Source organism: Microcebus murinus, chromosome 2 (assembly GCF_040939455.1).
Source record: "Microcebus murinus isolate Inina chromosome 2, M.murinus_Inina_mat1.0, whole genome shotgun sequence".
Taxonomy (NCBI): domain Eukaryota; kingdom Metazoa; phylum Chordata; class Mammalia; order Primates; family Cheirogaleidae; genus Microcebus; species Microcebus murinus.
Genome location: NC_134105.1, coordinates 121729881 through 121752713, shown reverse-complemented (window position 1 = coordinate 121752713; position 22833 = coordinate 121729881). Strand labels below are relative to the sequence as shown.

Below are 22833 nucleotides of genomic sequence, written 5' to 3'. Positions count from 1 at the left end.
TGATATAGCTCTTAAATACTCTTTTGTGAAAAATCATTAGGATTAAGATGTGAAATCAGACATACTGGAATAAATGTTATGTTATACTATCTGAATTTGATTTTTCTTTATTTTTAAGAACTAGCATGTCGTTGCAATTATATTTACCTGTTTTCCCCATAATTATTAGCTTCATAATATAAACGGCAGTTATTTTATTCTTCACTATAAAGTTTTGATCTCTCTTTTAAGCAGGTTTACCTTAAAAAGCTCTTTTCTAGGTTTATTTATTTTTCTATAACGAGAACCTTTGTAATATGTCAAGTCATTGAATCCATTATGGAGATTCTGAGTTTATGTTTAGATTATGTATTTAAATGAAAAGGAAAACAAAGCCAGATGGTGATAATCTCCTTTCTCCCACCCCTCACAGGATTTTTATATTTTGCCTACCTTGATTAGCTGTAATTGTCACATCCTGTCTTTTCTATTGCTGCTGCCTTAGTATCATGTGAAGTCTAGCAATGGTCTTTTAACTTATCCTCTTACACATTATCGCCAGAAATATGTTTCTTTTCTGCTTAAAATCCTTCAGAAGCTATCCATCATGTCATTAGGTTTAGCTCCATCTCTTTATATAACCCCCATAATCACCTAGCCCCTGCCCACTCTTTTTGTGCTTTAAAATTGAGTATAATGCCCAAAGCAGGGTGTTAGGGTATCTTTGCTTATACTGATTCTTTGCCTAGAAGCTTCCCTTGGATTCACCTGCTAAGTAATGGTTCCCTGAATCCCCAAAGAATCCAACCTAGGGTGAGGTCTTTTCTATTTTTAACATGCCCTTTCCCTAAAAAATAAGGACTTGGGGAGGGGAAGAAGGAAACAGAATTGATCACCTTTTTTTCCCCCTCAAGGATTTCTGGTTGTTTTGATCCTGTTTCTGTAATATGTGTTAGTTTGGGAAAATACCCATATCCCATGCTATACTGTAATCCTGTGGGTTTTTCTTATGCTTCCACCTTTTTATATGAGTATTTATACATAATAGGGACTTAAAAATATGGTTTTGAATAAATATATACTTAACCTAGAATGTTGTTTAATTTTCATAGCTTCTTGAGATTCTGATTGAAGTGTGATCTTTAATATACTTAATAAATAAGCTAATTATTTTATTATTTCTAAAAAGCTACCAATCAGGCTTCATTGGGGTAGGATTGGGGTGAGAGTATGATTGTTTCCTTGATAAAATCAGGTGGATTTTTTCCAACCTTTCAAGCTTTCATATGTTTCAAGTTTTGCATCTTACAATCAGTTCAAAACAAAGATTGCTACTCTCAGAGCCTTTTAAATCTGTTTTAGATCTTTAAGAAGAAAGCCTTCACAATTTCTCAGCATAAACTATAGTTTACATTTTATTGTTGCATAGTTATATGTATCAAATAATGAGTAAATTAGATAATAAGCAAGCATAGTCCCTTTTACCTATTGCCAGGTGAGATTGGTTCTTTTTTATGTGAGAGGATGATTATGATCATATATCCTATGTGTCCTCCTAGAGCAAGGGTCCTCATACTTTTTAAACCGGGGGACAGTTCACTGTCCCTCAGACTGTTGGAGGGCCTTGGAGAGTGTGGTGCACATTCCACACATGTGCAGTGTGGGCCCGGGACGAGTTGGCTGCTAAGCAGGACAGGCAGTGGTAGCAAAAACACTGGGGGGCTGGATAAATGTTCTTGGTGGGCCGCATGTGGTCCTGGGGCAGTAGTTTGAGGACCCCTGTAGAGTATTATTTATATTCTAGACATTTTCATTTTTTAGCTCAAACTTTATTTAAATAATAAAGTGAAATATTTTGTTAGATTTTCTGGCAAGTATGAGAATAGTAATGAGAATAGTACTGATTTTGTATAGAGTAAAACATTCTTGGACCAGGTGTGATTATCTCTGAATTTTGGAGAGACGTAGACTGGGTGGACTTGATTCTGTATGGATTAGCAAATGTGGATTTCAGGCTTTTTAAATATTATTTAATTTATATGTGTAAGTGAATAGGACACAGAGCTATATAACTTATTACTGAACCTATGAAGATAGTAGCTTAGCTGGCCTTATTCTTTTTTGTTTCCTTATATACATACGGTGTGATGAGGAACATTGACATATTTTTTAAGATTTTAAATGCTCTTCAAAGCCATTGTTGGTAGCTTTATTTGTAGATTTGTAATTGTTTCATATTGATGTGATTTCTATCTTAGAAATAATTGTTTCATAATTGCTTTATTCCTTGTCTTTAAAAAATTATTTCAGAACTGTCTGAGTTATTAGTCTCTTATACTCCGTATTTTTCGACCTTCAAAGTACTTATTTTGAAGATAATGAATTAGTTGAAAACTTCTTTGTCTTCTTTGGTTGAATATGCTAATTTAATAAGATCCAGATAGTCACTGCAGTTAAATGTATAGAGTAAGTCTTGTTTTCCTAAGATATTTAATATAAAATAGTGGATAAGCCAGATGTGTTGGCACATACCTGTAGTCTCAGCTATTTGGGAAGCTGAGGTAGGAAGATCGCTCGAGCCTAGGGGTTCAGTACTAGCAAGATACTATCTCGTTAAAAAAAAACAAACTAAGTACAAAAACATACAAGTAGTAAAAATTTTTTTGATCTATAATCTCTCATGTTTAAAACACTTAGATAAGAGATTGCTGTTGATCAAAAATTTAATTCAATTTTGAAAAGATATATCATTTTAAATTATGAATTGCTTATCAAAGTTTTTTGGGCTAGAGGAAGAGGGAGATTTGTGAATATTGTAATATTGTACAATATTGTGAATATTTTAATATTGTGTATTGTATATAGGTAATACTTTTATGTAATCTACTTTTTTTTTTTTTGAGACAGAGTCTCACTTTGTTGCCCAGGCTAGAGTGAGTGGCCTTGGCATCAGTCTAGCTCACAGCAACCTCAAACTCCTGGGCTCAAGCAATCCTTCTGGCTCAGCCTCCTAAGTACCTGGGACTACAGACATGCGCCACCACGCCGGGCTAATTTTTTCTATTAGTTGGCCAATTAATTTCTTTTTACTTATAGTAGAGACGGGGTCTCATTCTTACTCAGGCTAGTTTCGAACCCCTGACCTTGAGCAATCCACCCGCCTCGGCCTCCCAGAGTGCTAGGCTTACAGGCGTGAGCCACTGCGCCTGGTCATATGTAATCTACTTTTGATTTTACTTTATCAGACATGTTTGAGTTTTACCTTTTATTTGTTTCTGTCATTTTCACAAAGATCCAGATGAATCGAAGCATAGAGATAATAGGAGGGAAAAGCAAGGAGTCATTTTATGGATGCTAGGAATATTTAACTATTATTAACAATATATGCATAGAATAGTGATCCTAAATACCTTGTGAATTTGTGTATTTTATAACTTAAGTAAACCAGTGAAATTCAAGAAGCTTGATATTGCATAGTATCTTCTAGACTGGATTAAGAAATTTCCTCTGGCTAACTCATGAGACTGTATGCAATTATATTTGCCTCAATTGTTAAAAAAATATGCAAGGGGTGGGGCAAATGATAGAGATGGTTCTTTGGTACAGTAGATGAAAAGAGAGCCATCTTCCCTCTTTTTGCATATTGGGCCTTTGGCTAGATTATCACCCATGACCAGTGCATTGTTAATGATTCCTTCTTCACGTATTAATGCTTAAGTTCTTGGTACTTTTTGGGAATTATTATTGGCCTAACTGCTTTATTTTACTTGGGAAGATAATTTTTTTTATCTGGAGGGGAAACAAAGACTGAAATGTTTTTATGGTCAGGTCTAACTAATACTTACAGATTCATCACAGATTTGTTGTGTATTTTAAACAGATCTTCTTGCATAAACCTAAACATTTTATATGTAATGTTTATTTCCTTTAATAGGGGAAGATTGTAAAAATATAGGAAATTCTCTATACACAGGCTAACACTTTCTTCCAAATTTCCAAGGTTAAGTGATTACTAAGAGATTTTAAGAAATCTCAGGTATACTTTTATTGGGGAGTTTTGAACATATGTGGTATTTTCTGTATTTTAATGAAGTTTACCTTTTGTGTGGAAGAAGTAGTAAAATCAGTTGTTTGTTTTATCGTGAACAGTAAAGGTTACCTGTCTTAACACTGACTCTATGCTATGAAAAGGTGTTGAGTTTGATATCATAGGCAGTGAAAGACATTGAAGAATCTTAAGCAATCTTAAAATCAAACTAAAACAAAAATAAATTTCCTTGGTATTAATGAAAAAGAGTGTACTCTTTGTATACCTATAATTTCTCATTAAATTTTATTTGTAATAGAAATGTAGCAAATGCTGAAAATTTTTCTTGAAACAGTACCATTTTCTTTATTTAGAATATTTGAAGAATTTATTTTCAGTCATTCAGCCAGTATTTGGGCTATAGCAAGCCTGACACTGTGTTAAGTAAGATCCATGGATTGAGAGAAAATATTTGCAAGTCATATGTCAGATAAGAGCAAATATACAAAATATACAAGGAATTCAAGCTGTTCAATAACAAGAAAAGAAATAATCCTGTTAAAAAAATGGGTAAAGGACTTGAATAGACAGTTCTCAAAAGAAGGCATAGAAATAGCCAACAGATAACACAGAAAAATGCTCACCATCTCTAATCATCAGAGAAATGGAAATTAAAACTGCAAGGCGATATTACCTCACTCATCTTAGTTTAGCCATTATCAAAAAGTTGAAAGATAAGTGTTGGTAAGGATATAGAGAAAAAGGAAACCTTGTAACACTGTTGATGATATTTTAATTAGTATAGTCATTATGGTAAACACAGAGGTTCCCCAAAGACTAAAAATAGACCTACCATATGATCTAGCAATCCCACTACTGGGTATATACCCATAGAAAATGAAATCAGTGTGTTGAAGGGATATCTGCACTCTCATGTTCATTGCAGCATTATTCACAATAGCCAAGATACTGTGACCACAGTGGATGAATGGATTAAAACTGTGTGATGTATGTGTACACACACACACACACACACACACACGTGCACACACACACAGGCACATACACACACAATGGAATGCTATTTAGCCTTAAGAAAAAAAAACATAACAGGAAATTCTGTTATTTGCAAATACATGGATGAACCTAGAGGACATTTTGTTAAATGAAATAAGCCAGGCAGAGAGAGATATATCATATGATCTCACTTATGTATGGGAATCTAAAAAAGTCAAACTCGTAGAAGTATAGAGTAGCATGGTGGTTACCAGAGGCTGTGAGGTAGGGGTGGATGGGGAAAGGAGAGAAGTTGGTCAATGGGTACAAAGTTACAGTTAAATAGGAAAAATAAATTCTATTTATTAATTCATTTATTAATGGTGTTCTATTGTACAGCAAGGTGACAGTAGTTAATAATAATGTATTATGTATTTCAAAATAGCTAAAAGGATTTTAAATGTTCTCATCACAAACAAATCATAACTATTTGAGGTGATGGATATGCTAATTACTCTAATTTGATCATTCTACCATATATACATGTTTTGAAATGCCACTTTATACTCTATAAATATTAATATAGAATTATTGTCAATTAAAAATAAAAATAACAAAAATTTCAAAAACATTGTGTAGGCACTGGGATATAGTTTATGAATATGACAGACCCTAGAACCCTGCTGTCATGGCTACGTAGTCTTAAAATGAAAAATAAAGCATGCTGGTGAATTGATTATTCTACTTAAAATAGAGTGTAAATAGACTTTTAAGATTCCATGAATTTAAATCCATCAAAATATATTTAACTCTAAAACTAGTAATTATGTTTGATTAGTGGGTATTTCAGGATTTTTATAAAATACCTTTGGGTTCTTTTAAGAACTATAATTGTTACTGCTTAGTGAAGATATTAACAGTCCATTTAGATTCTGAAATCTGAGATCTGAAGAGGCCAGATTTCAGTGTTCTTGAGTGTCAGCCAAGACACCGAAGTACTGATTTTTGAACCCAATTACCAAACCTGATTCATTAGGTATGAAGTCAATCCCAGAGATTCAGCTGCAGTCCTGGGAGTGGGGAGTGGTACAGATGATAACTTCAGAAGTAGATAGTGAATATGTCTATATTACTGATGTGTTTCTAAATAAATCTCTAAATTGGATATACTTATCTTCCTTTTCATAAGAGAAAAGTAAAATATTCAACACTGAAGTTGTATAACTATCTTTAGCATATTTCATCTTTTAGGGAGGATGGGATAAAGATTTTTATTTCTTTTCTATTGTGTAAAGTTTCACATCCTTTTATGACTTTAAAATACCTCGAATTAAGTCTGGGGGCTTGGGAGAGAAAGCCAGGCAAGTTAAAATTAAGCCTCTCAAGAAACAAGTATTGGAATTTACCAACCATTCCTTGTTAGGGAATATGTTGTGATCAGATCTTCTTGCTTAAGGCTTTTTACCCTTTTGGAGTAAAGTCTTACAGTGGAAACTCTTTACCCTTTTGGTTATTATAGATTTACTTCGATTCTGAGAGTTCCAGAATGGGGGTGACTAGGGAAACCAAGGCTATATGTGGTAAAACTGGCTTTGTTATAAGGACAACTGAATACAACTGTAAAATTTCATGTACTGTTATCATTTACCATTTCTGCTGTTATTCACCATACTTCTCCTACCAAAGTGCCATCATGTTTTTCCCATTATCCAGATTTCTCTACCTTTGAATCTTTTCTTACTGTTTTTAGAATGCTTCCTCTAATTTCTTTGCTTTTGCCTTTTTCTGAGGTTATCTTGGATAATTTTTTTTGTGACCCTAATAGTTTGTAGCGACTATGTCATCTGATAATTTAAAGTTTATCCTCTGTGAATTATAAATAAATTATAATTTACTCCAACTCATTGGAAAGCCTTAGTAGACTATAGAATGGTAAGATACACCACTTTCTATCTGACAAACTCTAACAAACTGAAACTTTAATTTTGTTCAAGGCAGATCAGTATTGTCAGTCTTAATCCTTTGAGCTTATTCTTGTCTGTTTTTGAAGTTCTATAAAGCAAAGTTGTTTACCTTCAAAGGCAGTGAAGCAGTAGACTCAGACCTGTTCTGTCTTTCAGAAATTTTTGATTTGCTTTTTATATCTGCCAGCAGTAAGTTTCTCCCTAAGGAAACTCCTTTTAGAAGGAAAACTTTAAAAAGAGCTACCCTTTTGCTTTTCGTTTTTCAATTTTGGGATTATTATGGAATAACAGACATTTTTTAAAAAGACAGTATAAATATTAGGTTCCATAGTCCCTCTATACTACTAGTCTTCCTAACCATGAAATTAAAAGAGGACAAGAGGGTACTGGGAAAATTGTTTTCTGGAATTCCAAAACACTCTAACAGCTTCTCTTCTTTGAAGAATAAATTGCCTCTGTGTCTTTCCTTAGGAAACCATACATGTTTACTCTGGAGTCTAGTACTTTTTGAATTAACTTTGCATTTCTAAAGTAAACCTGAATTTGTATGACAAACAGGTTCCCAGACTTTTTTGGAAACCTTTTGGGTCAGAAGTATTTTACAGTGCAGTTGTGTTCTCCCAACCATCTGCAGCTTTGTCAGGGTAAAAGTATGTATGTCATATATCAAATAATATTGATGGAAGAATAAGAGGGATATCTCCATAATCAAGTACTTTAATATTTCAACATTGAAATATGGTCAAATCTGTGCAGGTCAGGTTGACTTTCAGAGTTTTGGGTTTTAGGAATTGAGGTCTTATATAATCATTTTGAGCCCAGTATTTTTAAAGGCCAAACTATATATTCTTAAAGAGCTTTTGTAATCACCTACATTTACTAATATTTACATAAAACCGGTCTTGTTGAAATTCAAATGCCATGAAAAGAGTATTAGTAGTGTCTATTTCTAAAGAGTCCTAAACAGACAGTATAGAGAAAACGCTTCATGTTAATTTGCAATTGAATTTTGTATCAAAATCAGGAACTTTGTCCTAGAAGAGAACTGCATTTATTTGCAAAAGTTGTAACTGTCAGAATAATAGTGCAGCTGTGTATTGGGTACTGTTTGGAATTTCCATGTATTATCTCATATAATTCCCATAACAAATATATGTAATAAGTTTTGTTACCCTTTTCATTTTGTAGATTAGGAAACTGAGTCACAGAGATGAAATAATTTTCCCAGTGTCACACAGTTAATGGAATAACTGGTATTCTAACACAGACATCATTACTCTAAAGCCTATACATCCTTGGGGAATGAGAGGGTTGTGGAAATGATCTCAGAGTTGAGAATAAAACATTAAGAAGATAAACAGAAACTTTCCATTCAAAATGAAAGGGCAAGTGATTCTTCATGAAGAGAAGACATAGGCCACTTTGGCAATCTTAGTGTAAGGATTCTGGAATTACCTGGGTTCAGATTTCATCTCTGTAATTTATTAACAGTTTGGCCTTAGTCAAATTTATTAATTTCTGTATGTTTCAGTTTTCTTATTTGTAAAATAAGGTTAATAGTATCTGTTTTTTTGTTTTTTTTTTTAATTTTTACTTGTCTCGTCTGACTTGACGAAGGTAACAATATGGTTAAGACCACAAAATTAAAAATGTAACTATAAATTATGTAAAATTTTTATGAGATAAACAAAACTGAGTTACTATTTTCATTTAAAGTCAGATCTTACATAATGTTTGTATGACATGCTCGTGGAGAAAATTAATATACACAAGTGCAGTAGTATCTGTTTTGACTGATAAAATGTGATAATGCATTTAAGAAATGAGAATAATTTTTGGCACATAGTAAGGACTCAGTAGATGTTAGCTGCTGCTATTGATGGTAGTTGGCAGATCAGTCACATTGATTTTGGATGATTTGTTTGACTACGTGTGTCAAATGTTGAAAGGTATGTGGAATAAAACAGGAAAAAATAAACATAAAGATTGATTTCTAGTATTTCTGGAGGTGTCTGCAAAATTGGGACCGCAAGAATTTTGGTTGCTTAGTAAATAGGATTTACCATTAATTTAAAATTCAATTAAAAATTATTTAATTATTAAAAATTTATGTCAGATTATTTTCAGGTTACTTTTTGCTTAGTATGTTTTGTTTTGGGGAAACTGGTTCAATAATAACTTGCAGAATACTGAAATGGAATAAGTATTGTCTGTAGCTCATAGGATTTATTAAGTGTAGAAGTTTATTTTTCTCTGTCTTAAGTTGATAGTAAAAAAAATTAATGATAGCAGTTAGTCCAATTTCATGTATGCTCATGGGATTTTATGTCTATTCAATTCCCTTATTTATTTAGAAATCCCATATTTATTGTCTTTATGTTCAGCTTTAAATGATCTGTGTGCTTTATTTTTGCTCATAGTTTTAAAAATTCTCTTTATAATTTAATTAGATAGTATGTCTACTAATAATTTAAGTACAAATTATTCTTTTTAAAAATAAAAATCCATTCTAAAATTAGTAAACATTTTTACCAAGAGTAACCCACATTTTCTCTTAGCTACCTATTGATTATGATAGGTATATCTTGTATGGAAAATTGACTTGATAATCTATCTTATAATTACAAAATACATCTTTGCTTTTGCAAGAAAACAATTTAAGTGAGAGTAGTTGTGTGACATCTAGTTGCATAACTGTATGTTTCTTTTATACGTTGGAGTAATAGCTGAATTGTTTTTCTCTTTTTAGCTAAGTTTCTCATTGGCATTAGCAAGAACATTAGGAAGTATTAACATTTTATTATCTTATTGCCAACATCTTGATTAAGGTTTATTATTTCTAACTCGGCTTTAGTTTCCACCCTAAATATTGCATTTTTTCCCTTGACATCTTTTGATGTCTTGGTTTTTATAACCTTTGTAACTTTATTGACATTTATTTGAAACAGTTGATGATTCTGTCTCACATTTATAGGTTGCTGTTTTACATTTTTCTCCTAAAATATATGTATGAAGTGGGTGGGCTAATCCAGAATTTTCCTACTCTTCAGTTAGAGAACATGAAAGTGCCTAGGGGAGTATAGCATGAGGGTCCATTGTAGACTTTGGAACCTGACTGCTTGGCTTTGAATAATAACTCTGCTATTTGCTAACATTGTTACCATGGGCCAAATATGTAATCTGTCAGTGCCTGAGTTTTCTCATTTGAGAAATGAGAATGATAATAGTATCTGTCTTAGAGCTGTGAGGTTTAAATTCAGATTAGTGCCTACTGCATAGTAAATGCTTGATAAATGGTACTATCAATATTGTTATTGCCATCTAGTGATTGTGGATAAATTGACAGTTAAGAAATAATGTAGCACTAGAATCAAGAGAGACCCAGCTCTGTCATTGCTTTCTAATATTGTTTTCTAATTATGTTCATTTGTGTCTGTGTGTGTATACACACACACATTTTTTAAAAAGCAGAATTAAACAGTTTTATTTTTCAGATTCCCTCTTGCAGTCTTCATGCTTTATAAATTTTTCTTAGTGAATAAAATTAGGACGTGACAAAAAATTTCAAACTCTACAGTGATTATTAATAAAACACCATTTTAAAACCTATAATTTGAATATATTCACCAAATTGATGAGTATTTTTTAACATATATTTGAAATGTATTATTTTACCAGACAAACTGAGATATCGGTATCATTTTTCAGGCTTGCAGTCGAAGAATTTAGAATCATAAAACCCTAAAAATTCATAGCTAGAATCGCTCTTTTCTTTTGGCCTCTAAATATGCAACCGCATAATTTTATTAATGTTATACATATGCTGGGGGCTTGGGTTTCTTTAGTAGAAGGGACAGAGAGCTTTTTGAGTGCATGCCATCTCCTCATTTTAGTCCTATTAGTCCCTATGTGGAGTAGGCTGAAAATAACGTGATCTTGTCATAGCAGTACATGACTCTACAAAGAAGGTGAGCATTGATTATATTTCATCAAAAGAAACTCATTACAAAGTGTGTGAATTCTTAATTTGTAGTGTAAGTACTTACTTTAAAGGGTCTTTCTTGTATAATTGAGTTTTTACTGTAGGAACAATTAAGAATACAATGAATTAAGACTTATGTAATATATGTTGCTTTTGGGGAGGACACTCAACAAGCTATTTATTATGGTACACAATTGTACGTATTTACAGGGTACATATGATGTTTTGTTACATGCATAGGATATGTAATGATCAAGTGAAGGTATTTGGCATATTCATCACCTGGAGTATTTTTCATTTCTGTGTGTTGGGAACATTTCAAGTACTCTCCTAGCTATATTGAAATATACAGTCCATTGTTGTTAACTGTAGTCATCCTTCTCTGCTGTCAAACATTAGAACTTACTCCTTCTATCTAACTGTATGTTCGTACGCATTAACTGTGCCACTTTTTAAAAAAGATTACTGTGAGGAGAGTTCTATTAGATTTATTATATTTTTGAAAATGTGAGATTTTATGTTACTAATTTTGTTAAAGATAGAACTAAAATTCATTGAATGTTTACCATATTTTGATATCATACTGAGAACTTTACACATATTATCTCATTTAATAATTCTCAAACTTCCCTGATGTGTCTTCATCATTTAATAGATGGAGAAATTAAAGGTCAAATAAGATTAATAACTTAGAGTCAAGTTATTCACGCTAAGGATTAAAATTCAAAGTCTGTACTCCTAAAAGTACCTTTCATGTCATAACTTTTGAGGTTATTTCAGTACCAAAGTAATTAATCATTTGTGTATTTGTGTAGGGAACTATTTTAATTAGTACCCCCAGTTGCTTAAACTTCATGAGAGTAGACAAGAATATAAACATATTGATAGTAGAAAGGGTAAGACGAATATATGAAAAGTAAATATTTATGATGGTGGGTATATGTGTCATGCAATTTTCAGTTGATAGTTTTTATAGGCTAATTTATTTAAAGATGGGAGAGAGATAGGAACAATGAGATGGTAAGATAGAAGAAGTAAAAGATAGTCTAGACTTTTGGAAGTGGTTTTTTTGGGAGTTGGGTAGGAGAATGTACAGAGTATATAGCCAATTAAAAAGAACCAATACAGAAAGCAGATTATGTTTGACCTAGACAGAGGAAATTAGTATCTAGTTTGGGTTATGAAAGAGATTATTTTTTTTCTATTTATTCCATTCCTTTGGTAGTTTTTTTTTTTTTTTATCCATGAGATTTTATCATAATGTTTTGGAGCTGGAAGGAACTCTAGATAATTTACAGAGAGACCTAGTCCCCATTCACCTCATTTTGCGGATGAGGAAACTAAGTGGATATAAGGTAATTGTCTAAGAGCACATAGCTTTTTCATGGAGTAGCAGGATCTGTTAACCATGGCTTTTGATTACATGTTATGCTTTTCCCAGTACTATAAATCGTCTTTTCCTTAAAGTTCCAAAAATCTTATTAACCTATCTGAAAATGAAATAGAAACAAATAAATCTATATAGACATGTGCCTTGTGTTTATTCCCTGTTGATATACTTTTTTGGTATGTATGTGTAAGGTGATGGGTAAAAGTAATAAATCACTTAACTATTTGCTGATTTTATGTGTACTGGTTGTGTATTTGATGTCCAATTAAATGAGTGGCAATAAATGTTTTCTTTCCTTCGAACTTAGAAATACTGGGCTTATATATGATACATTATTTTAGATCTACTTTTTCTGTTGTTAAAATAATGTAAATACTGAAATCACATTTTTCTCTCTTCATTTTGCAGTAGTATTATTGATTCCACAGAATACAGCCAACCTCCAGGTTTCAGTGGCAGTTCTCAGGTAAATGATATATTTAACAGTATGTTTTATGGTACCATGAGTTATTATAAGTACCTGAGTTATAAAATTATTAGATTAGTTTACTTGAAATGTCCTGTCATAAAGACAGCTATTGGAATGGTATGGTGTTGATTAGGACTTGAATAGCTCCTGATGCACAATGGAAGAATTAACTATTTGTTTGCTTGTCGATAAGAATTTAAATTTTTTAATTTACTAGTAATATCAGACCTCGATAGGAAGGAAATACTTTAGGAAGAAATTGTGAATAATTAGGGCATTGTTTGTCTTAGAGATATGAAAGTTATAACTCTATTGATGAATTACCCATCATTAGGTTGAAACATTTGCTTTTCTCTGGAATGTAGGCTGCAAGCTTGAGTTAAAGAGACACCTAGCATCACCTCTTCCAATTAAATATATGATTATTTTGACTTTTCTCTCTTCATCTTTGATGTGGGGATGCTGATATTTGTCAAACATTTTTTTAAGGCCTGACTTTTTTTTTTTTTAACTTTCTATATTGAAATAATTTGGGGCTTAGAGAAAGCTTACAAAAATAATAAAAAGAATCCTTTGTATTCTACATTCAGATTGGCTACTTAACATTTTATCACATTTATTTTATTCTCATTCAGTCTGCCTTTTACATATATATGCATGTAATTTTTTTCTTTGGATTGTTTTAGTAAGGTACAGACATGTTTCTTTATCCTTAAAAACATTACTGTATATCTCCTTAAAAACAAGGATATTGTCTTCTGACATCACAGTATAATCTTAATATTCAAGAAGTTAACATTGATACAGTTATGTTAAACTCTAGATCTTATTCAGATTTTATAAATTGTCCTAATATTATCCTTTATAGTAAAAGGAATAAAAGATGCATTTTAATGCACATTTACTCATATATTCACTTTTTGTGAAAAAAAGTAGTTATTTTTATCAAAATGAAAAGTAAATCACTTTGGGTCATATTGCTTTTTGTTTATCTTTTCCTAAAACTTTGATGGCTACCCTGTGCTTTTATGGTTAATGTGACTACTCTGCATATCCTGTGCTTTATTATCTTCATGGACATACATGCATTTGCTCTGCTTTTTTTTTTTCTTTTACAGTAACTTTATAGATTGGTTTGTGTCTGTTTCTGAACATCCATATAAATACTAGTTTCAGGTGTTTTTATAAGACATAATGGGATATACTAGAAGAAATATTAAAGCCTTAAATTGAAATATATCGTCAGAACTTGAGAGAGAAAAGCAGTCCCTAAGTCTAGAAACTGGCTTGGCATTATTAGCTAAGCCTTGATGTTTTCTCTTTGAATATAATTTCACAGAACATCAACATCAGACAAGGCTACTCTGTGACTATTACAAAGTAAAACAGAAAACAGGATCATTCCATAAACTTGTCTAGCACATTGAAAAAAAAAAAACAAAGCAAAGTCACTGTGCAAACCTCAAAAAGTACCAAACACACCTCTATCGTGACTAAGAGTGATTGCTGCTTCTTTACCAGTTAAAACTTTAGCCTCCCAGTAGTAGTAGTCTTCTGTCCTTCTAGGTAAGATTTATTAAGTTATTTAATTCATAGAATTAGTCCCACTGGGCAGTATCCAATCCAGAGTGAAGCCATACTTCCTTGAACCCTTCCCTAAATTATTTAACAAAAGCCTAAATCCTATAAGTTATTTCTAATACACCTACTGAAGCACCTCTCACTCATATTTATTGCAGTTAGCAATAAATAAAATTTGTTCAACTACAATGTGTTTGTATTGATCTTTGATTATAAGGCTTTGACCAAACTCTAGATAGAGGAACAAGAAAAAGTCTCACTGTTACCATTTATATAACATTGCTTTGGAATTTCTAGCAAATTCTGTGTGCTAGAAAATAATAGAAATTGAACCTGGAGACAACTTCCAGAATGTGAGAAAATATTTACAAACTATCCATTTGACAAGTAATTAATAACCAGAATTCAACTCAACAATAACAAAACAACGAAAAATCTGATTAAAAATTGTCAAATGAGCTGAATAGATATCTGTCAAAAGAAGACATACAAATGGGCAATAGGTATATGAAAAAATGCTCAACATCACTAATCATTGGTGATCATCACTAATCATCAATCATATAAATCAAAACCACAATGGGATATCATTTCACCCCAGTTAGAATGGCTATTATAAAAAAGACAAAGATTAACAAATGCTGGCAAGAATGCAGAGAAAAGGGAATGTTCCTACACTGTTGATAGTAATGTAAAATAATATAGTCATTATGGAAAACAGTATAAAGGTTCCTCAATAAAATAAAAATAGAACTACCATATGATCCAGCAGTCCCACTGCTGGCTATGTATCCAAAAGAAAGGAAATCAGTGTATCGACGTGATACTGCATTCCTGTGTTTATGGCATCATCACTATTCATAATAGCCAAGATACAGAATCATCCTAAGTGTCCAGCACTGGATGAATGGATAAAGAAAATGTATTGTTTATATACAGTGAAATCTTATTTGGTCATTAAAAAAAGAATGAAGTGCTGTCATTTGCAGCAACATGGATGGAACTGGAGGTCATTGTGTTAAATGAAATAAGCCAAGCACAGAAAGAAAAATATCATATGTCCTCACATGAGTAAGGACTCATATGGGAAGAGGGGATGAAGAGAAGTTGGTTAATGGGTACAAAAATACCTTTAGATAGAGGGAATAAGTTCTAGTGTTTGATAGTACAGGAGGGAAATTATAATCGACAATTTATTATATATTTTAAAATAGAATTATAATGTCCCTAACATAAAGAAAAGATAAATATTTGAGGTGATGGATATTTTAATTACCCTGGTTTGATCATTTTGCATTGCAGTCATATATTATAATATTACATGTAACCCCAAAATATGTACAACTATGTTATATCAATTAAAAAAGAAATTGAACTTGGAGGGAAAAGAAAAACAATCAGAAGTGTTTTTTTTTTAAATATTTTAGAGTAGCAATTACTGTTATGTAGTGAAGGAGACCTTAGGTTTGAGATAATATACTGAGACAATGTGTTATCTGTCCACAACTCTCTCTGACAGTAAATCCTATTGATACAGATCTGTAGTGAAAGGAAAGATTAATACATGGTGTTTTGGCAAACAGGAAACCATTTGATAGAAATTTAGCTTCTTGTTTTATCACTTACTGAAAGAGTCTAGAACAGCTAAATAATGATTCAAACAACAACAGAACTATAGAAATTAAGAAAGAAACCTGCGTATAAGAAAGCACCACAGTCTGGGCAATGTGGCTTACACCTGTAATCCTAGCACCCTGGGAACCTGAGTAGGTAGGATCGCTTGAACTCAGGAATTTAAGACCAGCCTGAGCAAGAACAAGACCCTGTCTCTTCAAACAAAAAATAAAAATAAAAATTAGCCAGACATGGTGGTGCACACCTGTAGTTTCAGCTACTTGGGAGGCTGAGGCAGTGGGATCACTTGAGCCCAAGAGTTTGAGGTTACAGTGAACTACGATGATGCCACCACACTATAGCCAGGGCAACAGAGTAAGACTGTGTGTCTCAACAACAACAAGAAAAAAAGAAAGCACTACAAACAAAATTTAAACCTAATTTGGAAACAGTATCATAATTATGGTAGGTAAATTGCTTCAAAAAATAGAAAGCTTTGATAACAATTTCCTCTTTTTAATGAAAGCCCTAAATAGAGTAAAAAAAAAATAATGTTGAAGGACATGGTTCAAAAGGCAAAAATTCATACATTCAGCTCATATATGAGATAATACTCAATTTCCGAAATAATAAAAGCAAAATATGACGGAGTACATGGTACCAAAGAAGTCATCTAATAATTATGGGTAAATCAAAGGGGTGTTTCAAAATGGGAAATACTCATAATTACAATGTGAGTGTGTGCACACCCAAGCATGTGTGTGTGTGGGTATGTGTTTTGGGGGGAATCTAGATGGAAGGAGGGAGGCAGAGGGATAATTGAGTTGGTAGTCTAATAGGAAGACAATTTGGCAATATATACATATGAGAAATGCTAAAAATGTTTGCTAATTATACACATAGAAATTTATTTTAAAAAGTGATTCAAAGTACTGCATAAAATTATATGCCAGTATTAGTTATGTAAGAGAAAATTATGAAAAATTAAACATTCTCAGCCATAATAAAATAGTTATGGAAATTATGCTACAACTATAGGATGGATTATTCTGCTCTTAAAGATAATATTTAATAGTTGAAATTGAATTTAAAAATATAGCAATATGATTGAAGGCCAGATGAATATGAACTTTATATAGTTGTTTTATACTTCTGAATTTCTGAAATTGCCCTTTTTGCTTCAGAATTTTTATATAACCATAGTAAAATTAGCAAAATTAGGAAATTAATATTGATGTATTACTAGGAAAACTTTAAATTTTTTATTGTAAATTTTTTAAAATTTAAATTTCACCAGTGTTCTCACTGGTGCCCTTTATAGGAAAGAAAAAATAAAATCCTGGCCGAGAACTAGTCGAGAATCACTTGTTGCATTTATTTGCCATATCTTTTAACTCTTTTCTAAACTGGTATAATTCCTTAGTCTTTTATGACATTGGCATTTTTGAAGAGTAGGAGTTATTTTGTAGGATCCTCAATTTGAATTTGTCTTATGTTTCCTCTTGCCTAAGATTCAGCTTATCCAATTACTTCAGGAATACTACATAAGTACTATTCTGTCCTTCTTAGGTTGTCATGTCTGGAGGCAGAGGATATGTATTTGTCTCACTGTTGGCAATGTTAATTTTGATCACTTGATTAATGTGGTGTCTGCCAGATTTCTCCACAGCGAAGTTACCATTTTCTCCTTTTTGAGCATCTGTTATTAAACCTTACTTGAAATAATTGTTAATGTGGTGGTTATCCACATGATAATTTTCTAAGTCCTTACATCTTCCACACCTATTAGCCCTTCTCTGTATTTGTTTATGTCATTGTGGATTCTTGAGTTCTGAGTTCTTAGTATATTCTGTCATTCATTTTGAAATTGTCCTGTAATTCGCTATTTAGGGGCTCCTTCAAATGACTTCTGTGTCCTCTTGACATGTTCTTACCTTTCTTTTTAAGTACTTTCTTACATTCTTAGACAATAATGTTTCAGTCTCACCCTGTACTTAGCTTGCTCCAATTCTAGAATCAGTCTTGCATCCAAGAAGCTCTCTTTTCTTTTAGTGGAGAATATATTTAAAAACCAAGATCTGGGTCTTAAGTGTGCTCATTGCTCCTAGAGTGTCACTGCTTATAAGCCTTCTCAGTGTACGAAGCTAAGAAACATATGTATGTATAATACATATTTTAATATATTCATACACATAATATGCATGTACTAATTACATATTAATTACCATGTTTGATTACTAAAAGACACATAGCTTCTGGAACAGCTTGATTACAGGTAATGGATATGGTACCGCCAAAGAGGATATTTCTTGAAAGGAGTCTGGAGATTTTATTCACAGTCTTTGTCCTTCCACTACTGGGTTGCATAGGGACCGCTTTTTTGCCAGGCTTAGAACCACTACTGGCTTGAGTTTTTGAAGTACCTCAGTACCAGGAGATCCAAAGTCTTCATTGGGTTGGGGACTCCTACTGTGAGCTAGTCACTTTGACATATACATTTTAATTATGTGACCAGCCTTAATCTCCACTGATACCAGGTACATATCATAAATTCAATTGTTATTATTAAACAGTGCTGACAGACTGATACATTCTACTTCAAAACAATTGAAGTAGAATGATTCATGGTTCAGAATATCACTTCACTGATTCATGGTTCAGAATATCACTTATCTTTAGTTAATATATTCTATAGTGTAGACAGGAGTCAGAAGCTCTGGAGATAACCATGTGGTTAAGCCAGACTAGCTGAAGTCAATTTATGCTATGCAGTATATGATAAATAATATTTTTATAGTCGTGTGTATGTACACATATCTGTATATATTTCCGGATCTGTCTTAAAAGGTGTGAGTTCATACTGACGATCTCAATCATATTGTAGTTCACTGTTACAGGGCTCAGTTCATTCTAGCATTTCCCCTTTCCATATTTATAATTTTTTTTCTAACAGAAACCTAGCTCTCATTATCAAAATATATTTATTTGCATAGTCTTAGAATATATATACCAAATATATATACCAAAAGCAGTATGAGAATTGCTGAGAAAACAATTATGCTAACTGGAAGTATTTGGTTAACATTACTTTTTTCTTTAGACTGATAATATATACTGAAAATATAGTATGTTCAAAGGTTATTTGGACTGTTTTCTTCATTAGTTGTGATATTTTGAAATACAGTTAAGTTCATTTGCTTCTGTTTACATTCCACGTACCTTCCATCCTTAGTTCATATGTCCTTTCTTGAATGTATGAAATATTAACCTGATTCAAAAATCAGAGCTATACAAAAAAGTTATCAGTAAATGCTACCCTTTCAGCCTTTCTATCAATTCCCCTACCCCTATCTTTTCCATTCCATTCTTATTTACCCTCTGTAGGTAACCAATTTTATTAGTTAGGTTTATAGATGCCTTTTTTAAAATTTCTGTTCTTTTTCACAAAGGGTAGTTTTCTAGTGATGTTTTTCTGTACTTTACTTTCTTTTTTATAACAGTGTATCAGGAAAATAACTCCACAGAAGTTCATAGAAATCCTCCTTATTCTTTTTTACAGCTGCATGAGACTTCTTATGTGGCTCTACCATAGTTTATTTAATCAATTTGTTATACAAGGTCAATTAGCTAAACTATCTAGTTTCCATTATTTTGAAATTACAGACAGTGCTGTAGTGACTAGCTTATGCCTATGTTAATATTTTCGTATTATTGAAGGTATACCTTCAACGTAAGTGCTTAGGAGTGAGACTGCTAGATCAAAGATGTGGATAGATATTGCCAAATAAACTGCCCTTAGAGGGACTGAACCAATTTGTGTCTTCCCCAACAATATTTGAGTGTTCCTGTTTTCCCAGTCTAACAGAATCACTTTTTATACTTTGTGAATTTTGCAAGTATAATACATTAGATAAGAAATGTATCTCAAAATAGTTTTGTGTTTTTCTAATTATAAGTGAGGTTGAACATGTTTTCATGTTTACTGGCATGTTAGTATACTTACTAGTGAACAGTATATTCATATTCATATCTTTAGTTGACAGACCATTTTCTTCTTTGAGGTTTTTTTTTTTTGATTCAATTTTTAAGACTTTGTTATACGTTAGGATATTTTCTGCCTGTATCTACTTATATTTTCTTCCAGTTTGTTAATGTTTTTTTTGACCATTCAGATGTTTGTGGTTAAAATTATCAAATTTTTTTCATTATGTCTGGATTTTTAGTCATAATTAAAAACCTCTCCCTACAACTAGGATATAGAGATATTTACCCATAGTATCTTAAAAGACTTGTCTTATTTTGCTTTTTTACATTTAGATTCCCAGCCTATTTGGAGTTTATTGTATGTTTTGAAGTGTGGATCTAAAATTATCTTTATCCAAATGGCTAGCCATTTTTTCCAGGCTTATTTTTGATTTTTGATTTTTTTTTTTTCCTTTTCCCCATGTGTAAGGAATTTGTAGGGAGGCCACAAGTTCTGTGCCACCCTTTGTCACAATGACTGGAGATTACTGTTGGGTGTGTTGTAAACAGAGGAGCCACTCCTCGGGCTTATTTTTAAAAGTCTCTCTCTCTACTGGTGTATTTCAGTTCATGTATCGGTATCACCTCTTTTTATAGAGGCATAACAAATAGTATGTTTTAATGTCTCATAGGACTAATTCTCCTCCCCCTTAGCTTTTCTTTTTCATTGTTTTACAGAGTATTCCCTCCTGTTTGCTTTTTCAAAGAACTTTAGTATTAAATTTTCTAGTTCCAGAAAAAGTTTCTTGGTACTTTTATTGTAACTGCCTTTAATTTATAAGTTACCTTAGGGAAAATTGACATCTTTATTATATTGATTTGAATCTAGGTTTTGCTCATTTCTTCATAAATTCATTTCTACGTACTTAAAAAATGTTAGTTGAAAATTTGTTTTTAAATATAAATTTGAAAATTAAACTATTTTGAGATAATTATAGATTCACATGTAGTTGTAAGAAATACAGGTTTAGGATCTCAAATCCCAAAATTAGAAACTTTAACTGTTCTAAAATTTGACACTTTTTGAGTGCTGATATGATGCTCAAGGAAATACTCACTAGAGCATTTGGGATTTTTGGATTTGAGATCCTCAACCAGTAAGTATAATGCAAATATTCCTAGGTATGGAGGGGACTCATTTGCAAAGCTTCGGTCCTTCTTTGAGCACGCCTACCTTCCCAACATCTCAGGGTGTTCACCAACCTGGGAACTCATCCAGTCTTGTTTGGAGTTTTTATAGAGATTAATCTCCAGGTCTCACCTCCTTCCTGGAGGTTGGTGTGTAGGGCTGAAAGTTCCAACCCTTAATCACTTGGTGTTTCTGGTGAACAGCCCCATCATGAGGCTTTGTGGGGGCCCCAACCTGAGTCCCCTCATTAAACTCAGGTATGATAAAAGGGGTCTTACTATGAATAATTAAAGATACTGCTATGTCTCAGGAAACTCCAAGAGTTTTTGAAACTGTGTGTGCTAGGAACTAGGGACAAAGAACAAATATATGTCTTATACCACATTTCCTTTTAATATTTGTAATGACATCTCCATTTTTGATACTGATTTTTCTTTTTTTCCAGAAGTGTTTATCATTTTTTCTTTTTTTAATAAACTCACTTTTAAAACTTTTTTGTTTTATATTTTCTCATGTTTATTATTTTGTTTTACTTAGATATACTTAGAAATACTTATTTTTGTTTCTTTAGCTGAAACTTTAGGCTGTTCATTTTAGATCTTTTCTTATAAAAGTGTTTAAAGCTGTCCCCTCTTAGCACTGCTTTAGTTGTGTCCCATAATTTTTGGTGCCCCCCCCCCAGTATCCTTGAATTTGAAATATTTCCTCATTTCCTATATAGTTTATTTCATATTTTTGACCCATGGATAGATTAGATATGTGTTTTATGACTTCTCTTTTTTTTGAGACAGAGTCTTACTCTGTTGCCTGGCTAAGAGTGCCATGACGTCAGCCTAGCTCACAGCAACCTCAAACTCCTGGACTCAAGCGATCCTTCTGCCTCAGCCTCACAGGCATGCACCACCATGACCGGCTAATTTTTTCTATGTATTTTTTTTTTGTCCACCTAATTTCTTTCTATTTTTTTTTTTTTTAGTAGAGATGGGGTCTCACTCTTGCTCAGGCTGGTCTCAAACTCCTGAACTCAAATGATCCACCCGCCTTGGCCTCCCACAGTGCTAGGATTACAGGCATGAGCCACCTTGCCTGGCCTGTGACTTCTTAATATTTGGGTTTTTCCTAGAGATCTTATTAATTTCTAACTAAATTGAGCTGTGGTCAGAAAGTACTCTGTTATTTCAATCCTATTAAATTTATTGAAAGTCATTTCAACACATTGACTTCCACATTAGAAAAAAATTTTTTTTCCTTGGGGCCACAGTATTTTATTACGAAAATAGCATAAAAACTTCAAAAACAAAACAGACCTTTCTGATGTAATGAAAAATGTGTTATTTTTTATTGTTTTCTGTGCTTGAGTTATGTGCAACTTGAAAAATAGTTCTCGTGGCTCCCAAGGTGAAGAGATACATGAGTCATATATGCTTCTCAAGGCCCCGTGCTCAAAACTAGTGTGAGTTAAATACAACTCACATGGTAGTTAATATGTTAATTGCCTGATTATGGTTTGTCTTTGTGACCATGCTATGTACATTTGAAAATAATGTTTATTTTACAATTCAGTTTATTGTTTTGTATATATATGAATTAGGCCAAAGTGATGTGTAGTTTGTTTAGATCATCTGTTTACTCTAGTGCTATTAATTTCTGAGAGGATGCTAAATCCTATGTTTGTTTTC

At 32.4% G+C, this 22833-nt stretch overlaps 1 protein-coding gene and 1 non-coding gene across 8 annotated transcripts in view; one reads left to right on the top strand and one right to left on the bottom strand.

The window, feature by feature from the left end:
• COP1 (COP1 E3 ubiquitin ligase) overlaps nucleotides 1-22833 on the top strand; it is a 217456-nt gene that overhangs the window by 71889 nt on the left and 122734 nt on the right. For all 7 annotated transcript variants that reach the window (XM_076000399.1, XM_012765047.3, XM_076000400.1 and 4 more), the window contains one exon: nucleotides 12747-12804. In XM_076000399.1, the coding sequence (XP_075856514.1) occupies nucleotides 12747-12804 (58 nt within the window). The remainder of the gene's footprint in view (nucleotides 1-12746; nucleotides 12805-22833) is intronic.
• On the bottom strand, nucleotides 20447-20571 carry LOC142869880 (small nucleolar RNA SNORA11). The gene has a single exon (XR_012918429.1). It is a non-coding gene; the product is annotated as a small nucleolar RNA SNORA11 (small nucleolar RNA).